Source organism: Notothenia coriiceps, unplaced genomic scaffold (assembly GCF_000735185.1).
Source record: "Notothenia coriiceps isolate Sejong01 unplaced genomic scaffold, NC01 NC01_scaffold00037250, whole genome shotgun sequence".
Classification (NCBI taxonomy): domain Eukaryota; kingdom Metazoa; phylum Chordata; class Actinopteri; order Perciformes; family Nototheniidae; genus Notothenia; species Notothenia coriiceps.
In genome coordinates, this window is record NW_011369951.1 from 12,318,419 (window position 1) to 12,325,315 (window position 6,897).

General features: G+C 42.8%; 1 protein-coding gene across 1 annotated transcript in view; it reads right to left on the reverse strand.

Annotated features, from left to right (window-relative positions):
• Positions 1–134: 134 nt before the first annotated feature.
• Positions 135–6,897, reverse strand: part of rint1 (RAD50 interactor 1) — an 8,070-nt gene continuing 1,307 nt past the window's right edge. The window contains exons 5-15 of the mRNA XM_010796331.1: positions 6,410–6,550; positions 5,408–5,597; positions 4,816–4,926; positions 4,524–4,749; positions 4,247–4,384; positions 3,717–3,811; positions 3,192–3,296; positions 2,612–2,832; positions 1,299–1,479; positions 1,015–1,133; positions 135–726 (exon numbers count right to left, since the gene is read on the reverse strand). Of these exons, the coding sequence (XP_010794633.1) occupies positions 504–726; positions 1,015–1,133; positions 1,299–1,479; positions 2,612–2,832; positions 3,192–3,296; positions 3,717–3,811; positions 4,247–4,384; positions 4,524–4,749; positions 4,816–4,926; positions 5,408–5,597; positions 6,410–6,550 (1,750 nt within the window). The 3' untranslated portion in view covers positions 135–503. The remainder of the gene's footprint in view (positions 727–1,014; positions 1,134–1,298; positions 1,480–2,611; positions 2,833–3,191; positions 3,297–3,716; positions 3,812–4,246; positions 4,385–4,523; positions 4,750–4,815; positions 4,927–5,407; positions 5,598–6,409; positions 6,551–6,897) is intronic.

Here is a 6,897-nt window from a genome sequence, read left to right on the forward strand (position 1 = left end):
ACATAGTATTTAGGTCTTAAATCACAGAAAAAAATGATAAACACTCAAAGTCCTAAAATAAAAATCCTATCAACAGCAGCAACTGGAGGAGAAACTTCTCCAAAGCTGGAGTGGACACAGCTGTTTGGCCACAGATAAATGACGTAGCAACAATCCTGGCAGAAACAGAGCATTCTGGGAAGATGACAATTCTCAGAGTGAAGACCATTGATAGAGATGTGCAGCTCAGGAGGGTTTATTATGCAATTCATTTGAACAGATAACTATTGTTATATTTACTTTGTTGTGGTGGCATACTTTTATACTGAGGAATACAGGAGGCATGTGGGTCCCCAAGGAATAGTGCAACACAATAATAAACTCTTACAGTCTCTTTAGTATTAACAGTATAGTATTAACTTATTATCTGAACAGTATTATTTCCTGTCTTCTTTACAAAGGATAATGTCATTAGAAGGATTAGCCAAGCAAATATTGCCGGGTGGTGGGGAGGGGGTGGGTTGTTACTGTCCGGGCCAGGAGGCTCTGAGGTTGAGGAGGATTAAAACATCACAAGGGGCCAAACAGTAGACCCCCAGCTCATTGAGGGCTGACTCTGGAGGAGGGTCACCTGCAGCCGCCGCCGCCCCCCCCCTCGCCTCCTCCTCCATCGAATCCTTCAGGAGGTTCCTCAGCAGGATGGCAGAGCCCACACTGAGACTCAGCAGGATGCACGCCTCCTTGACACTGTGGGGGGGGGGAGGGAGCAATGTTGGGGGGAATGTTACCAGTGCTTTTATTTCAATTGGTTTTGTGAAAACATTTTCGTGATGGTACTGCAATGTAATTAACTTTTCAAGCTTTGCCGATACGAATAATGTCACGTCAAGCCATTAAATAATTTAACTGAGAGACCAGATGAAGTTTCTGTCCCACCGCTGGCTTTAAACTATATTACGTTAGCACATCAATTTCTTAAACTGTGATGAAAGGAAACACAGAACTCTTCAACACACACATACTACACACACTTACTGCTTAAAGAAGTTCTCAGGTCTTTTGCAGTAGTGGCCAAACAGAGGAAATAGGTTTCTGGTCATGTCGAACTGAAGCTGAGCGGCCCCCCCTTCACTGAAGTGATTAGACAGCACCACCTGACAGACGGACAGATATGTATTATAATGGCATGGAGAGGAAACCACGTTGGCGGTTATAAAGCAACAAACACAACAACAGAAGCAGACAGGGTTCACATTAGGGCTCTTCTTAAAGAGATTAACAATGGGTTTTTTGTGGGTGAGAGCAAACACGTCTCTTACTTCCTGGTAGAGAACGTTGTCCAGCCGCTCCGCCAGGCCCTGCCAGGCCATCTGGAACAGAGAGAAACTCAGGACCTGATGGAGGTTCAACAGCCGGTCCCTCACGCAAAGCATCATGGGACAGGCCGAGCTGGACAGGGTCATGGTGGACTGGTCCTGCTGCGGCGGCAGGGACAACCACCTGGAGAGAAGCCCGGGGGGGGAATACATTTCAGAATGTTTATCTTCTTGTTTCCCTTTAAGGTCTTTGTTTTCGGCAGTAAGCATCTGGGCTAAGCCTAGTTCTTAAATCTCAAATCAACATAACATGACAAAAGACAAACCATAAATTGTTAAAAATCTATTCAAATAATAACTGCACATTTACAACAAGTGCCCTGTATCAACATCTGGTTACATGCAATAGACATGTGAGAAGAAATGATGAAAGAAGCAAAGGAGAAATCAGGTGACAAACATGAGGTGTCAACAGGGATTGAGAACAAATAAACTTTCTAAAGATAAAAAAGTGATGGGAGAATTCTCCGTTGAAACAATTCAATGGACGGATGCTGTCCTTTGTCGATGGCCAGGTGAACATGTTCAGTAGTACCACAGGAGTCCACCAGAGGGCAGCAACAGACTACTAAACAGCACAATGAGACCCTGAGGTCAAGAGAGTCACTTCTTCACCTAAATTGAATAGTTTTAGTAATAGACTAACCTTCATCACACATTTACTAGAACTCCTGTACCTAGTTAAAATTATAATTATTACTGGCTGCCTTCTTAGTTTAACAATTATAATACTGTAACAATAATAATGTAAGTAAGTATAATTGTACCTCTGTTATCTAGCTTCTCCCACACTACATTCTGCATGTTACACTTCATTCATTATATAAATACCTCTCCCACCTGAATGTGTACTTTGTAAATTGTATTAACTTTAAATTGTAAATATTAAGTGCATGCATCTAATAGTGTTTCTCTCCATCTTTTGCTTTGACAATGTAAATGTCCCCTCTGAGGGAAGAATAAACAAATCATGATTTCTGATGGTGTGATTGGGCGAAAAAAAAAATTACCATATATTCAAATACATTGCACTACCAGAGTCTCAACCTGACCTGAGTGTGATGCAGAGCGTATAATAAAATATACAAAGATGGAGGGACGGAGAGACAATCCGCCCCAGACAAAAGCTGGAATTAAGCTTTTTCCAGAGCCATGTCTCTAGCGTGGTGGACTACAGGTCAATAAACTATCCCCCCCCCCCCCATCCATCTCCCACCCTCATGGTGAAGCATTAAATCAGGGTCTCTGGCTCTCACCGGTCCTGGCCGTACGGGCGGACCTTCTCTGTGATCTCCCTCATGGTCCACTCCAGCAGTCTGCCCATCATGTCTCCTTTCAGCCGGTCCAGCAGCGCCAGCAGACCCTCGAATAGAGAGCCCTCCAGAGAGGCCAGACGACCCACCTCCATCACCCCCAGACCCCCCAGGACCCCCTCCTCCCCGAGGGACACCGCCGCCTGCTGCAGCTGCAGGAAGAACTGGAGAAAGAGTGAAAACATAAATATATAAGAAGCGAAAAGTGTTTCTTTCTTTTAATTGAGCAAGGTGCCGTATCATTTGGAGTGGCCATCTGATTAGAAAATAAATTAAACTCTGTGTCACCTACTAAACATTGTGATGGTCTGAAGGTCAACAATAACAGCACAGAGTATTAGATAATATAATGGAGAGTTGTTATTTTGAAAGCAGAATGTAGGTCAGGACTTGGTGCCTGGAGAAGAGTTTTTCTGGAGTGAATTAGCTTTCAAATGAAAAAAATGGATTTGGGTACAGATGCATTATTGAGACACTTCCTGCTGTGCTGTGGCGAATCAGCCGTTTTATTAGGTCCACTCACCACGTTGTCTCCCCAGTCTCCCAGGATGGTGGAAATGTAGTTCACAGCGTTAAGGATGGCACAGTATCGAGCCCCCAGAGGGCAGCGGGACTCCTCCTTCATCACCTGGGAAGAAGAGAAAATAATTCCATCAACCATCTCTCAAAATGATTTCTCTCTCAGCCATTACTCTTAACACAAAATACCTGTAATACAGGCAATAAGATCAAACTGGAGAAAGGCAACAAACAAACATGACACCGGAGACAACACCATGACACAACATTAAAGGTGGTTAAAAAATGTATTACTTTTCCATCTGACAATACTCTAAATATAAAACTAAGTTAAATTTACCAGCAGACAAAATGGTCACGATTACTGTCACACGGCAGAAACAAGCTGGGAAATGTTACCAAGAAGGCTGTGAAACTCTGACTTGTTGTCCTAGTTAACTCTTCAAATAAATATTTATTATTTAAGCCCAGGTGTCATACAAACTATAACTTTATTATTTTTATACCCTCGTCTCTCTGTCATCATTACCTGTGTGAGTCGTATGCGGAAGTCGTCCACCAGCTCTCTCTGGAGCCCCAGAAACTTGAGCTGTGCAGAAGGACAGGGCAGGGAGCGGTACCGCTCTGAGGACAGAGGGGGACAAAACTAAGGCTTTTACTATAAATCCTTTAAATGTTCTTACAAAACACATTACTAGCATGTCGGTACTGAGCAACAACACTTGAAAAGCTGAGGATTATGGGTGTTACCAACCTGTTACTGAATCTTCAGCTGTAAATATTTTACCTACTCAAAGGTCATGGTGGGATGAATTTGTTTAACTAGTTTTGCATGTGCCCTGATCCTTCGTTAAACTGTGTTAGGCCAGTCCTTCTGTGTTCAATTACAATACCATTTTCACATTATTCTATTATTGATTGTTCCTCCTTTCCAAAAGCTAAACTTAACTTTCTCTTTAAAAACAAGCACCTGCTGAGTTTCATGAATAGCTTAAATGCTTTTCCAATTTAAATATTCAACCACCAGCCACTTAAAAAAGCTTTAAGGTGTAGTCTTACCAGTGATGACCTGCAGAAGGGTCATGAAGGTCTCTGCACAGTCGGGAGCCTTCAGCTCGTCCATATCACTGATGTCTTTGTACTGAGAGCTCCACGCTCCCTCTGACGACAGCATGGCGTCCATCTTCTCCACCGCCACTGCACACAGGAGCTCAGAGTTATAACGTGCTGTCACTGTAACAAACAAACTTACAGAGACAGTGAAGGCTTCAATGTGAAGGCATGCAAGAGAAACAAGGTAATGCCGGCTGAGTGATTGATAAGACACTAAACGTACTCTTCTTCTCCACAGTGAGCCACTTCTGCAGGATGGCGTCTTCCAGCAGGAGGTGCAGCAGGCCGGGCAGCACGGCGGGGAACGAGTGGTTTCCTCTCAGCTCCTTCTCAAACTGCAGCACCTCCTCCACCAGGTGGCAGAAGAGCGCGTCGTCGTACAGCAGCCGGGAAGCATCGCTGGCCACCTTCTCCTGGACCAGAGAGAGGAGGCCCCGACACAGCTCCACCTGCACACAGACAGCCATTACAGTGACTGATGAAGAACTCACTTAGCCTGTCTGAGAACAGCGTACCATGGCACTGGTTGTGGCCCCGGATCGGTCCAGGATAGGTTGGATCCGTTCCTCCAAGAAAGTTTTGCTGTTCCCGATCCACATCAGAACCTGAGTGAGGTACCACTCTGGCTGGAAAACACACAGACAAAGGAGGAGTGTTATGGGTGTTGTAAAGGAGACTTCAAATGTTCTGGCTGATGAGAATGTTAAATGGGTTCATTAGGGAAATGTTTGAAAATAGGGTCTGTATTTGGACTAGACAGCTTATAATAGACTTATCACAGGAGCCTAGTATCAAATCCCAAAACTTGACACCTTCTCCAAAATGTATTTTAAATAGCACATCCAAAAATGTTTAAATAAAAAAAGCCAAAAATGTCCGAAATGATGAACAAGGCTATGCTGCCATTATGTGTTTGCTATAAAAACAGCAGTAGCATTTGGTTATTACTACAATACATGTATGAAAAATAAACAGTACATTTCTGTATCTAACCTTTGTAGGATGAAAGGCTTACACTGAAATGTAATTTGAGTTGCGTCAAAACTTGACTTTAGTTTAGAGAAGTCTGTAACGCAAAGGCTGGTGTTGTGTTGTGTGCTGGGAGACCTTGCTGAGGGTGTTGGTCTGTCGGTTGCCGTAGAAGTGGTATCTGAACCTCTTGCTGAGCGGCAGCAGCATGATCTGGATGGGCAGACAGAGGGGGGGGGCCTGGGACGGAGGGGGGGCTGGAGAAGCAGGCTGGATCGCGGGGACAACCTGACAAGAGGCCAAAGCCCTCTGGGAAATGAGATCATCACTGCCAGGGGGCGTTCAAGGAATCAAACCATGGAGCACACACATCACTTCCTCTTTGGGAACAGGTTACATGTCATTCCTTTCTTATTAATAACCAGTGTTGTGAATTAGTTCATTAACACACTAATGACATGCTGAGCTTTATATACTGTCAAATGGAAAATGTGTGTATGTCAAAGAGAGCCACAGATTCACTTTTACAATGATAGCACATTAATTGGTCACCTTTTTTATACAACACAGTACAATCCATACCCCATCCATCCCTGCCTGCATTTTATTTTTAAAATATTCACTTACCACTTCATTTTTTAAACACTGAAACAGTTGAAGGGTTTGTTTTGTAATGTTTTATGCCACTGTGTGCTAATGTATACATATTCATGTCACATTTATTTATGCAGCAAATCTATAAAAACGATACATAGTCGCAATCCGTCGCATCAGGAGGGGTAAAACTCTACAGGGCAAAAGTATATTTTCACATATCAAACATCACATAATGAGCGTGGCATGACAAAGTGCGGTTGGGGGTTCCATTAATGCAATCTCATGAATGTCAACAAGTGAGATGTTAGCTTGTACGCTCAAAAAGGCTCAACATGTTACGCCATTTTTTGCAGCTAATCTTCTTCAAAAACATCAAGGTACTTCATGAATTGGATTATTTGTCAAGATACAAAAGACACCCTTGGACAAATACTTCTAGAAGTCTGTTACCCAAGGGACCCTTCCTCCGATGCTAATTAGCCGATGCAATGGAGGTGTATATGAACAGGGTTTTTATGAATATAATGGAGCTGCGAAGGATACGAGTTCTGCAGGGCGAGCAGCTGGGAGACGAGCAGCTCCAGCTGGCTGCTGATCTCCTGACCGTTGGCAGTGGGAGTCAGGGTCTGGATGGGGGGGGCGATGAACGGCCAATGAAGCTGAATTAAGATTTTCTCAAAATCACTAGGAAGGAAAGAGGAGGATGCATTAAAAACAAGATTATGATACAGGGATATCTTTATACTCTCTCGCAATTCAGCAATTATCTCTTAAAATCGTCAAAAAACATTGTATATTGTGCAATATAAATGTTATTGTAGTGTATAGTGTGTACATTTTTACTTTAACTTAAAAGCACATATGCTTTTTTTAATATCATTTTGAAGTGGACATTTAACTTTTTATGTTAACACTTTTTCTTGTATTTTGTTAATGTAACTTTTATTTATCTCATTTTAAAATGAAGCAATTATTAAGAAAACCCAAATCCCTTTAGGATAAATAAAGTATTCTGAACTTTTAGACACAAA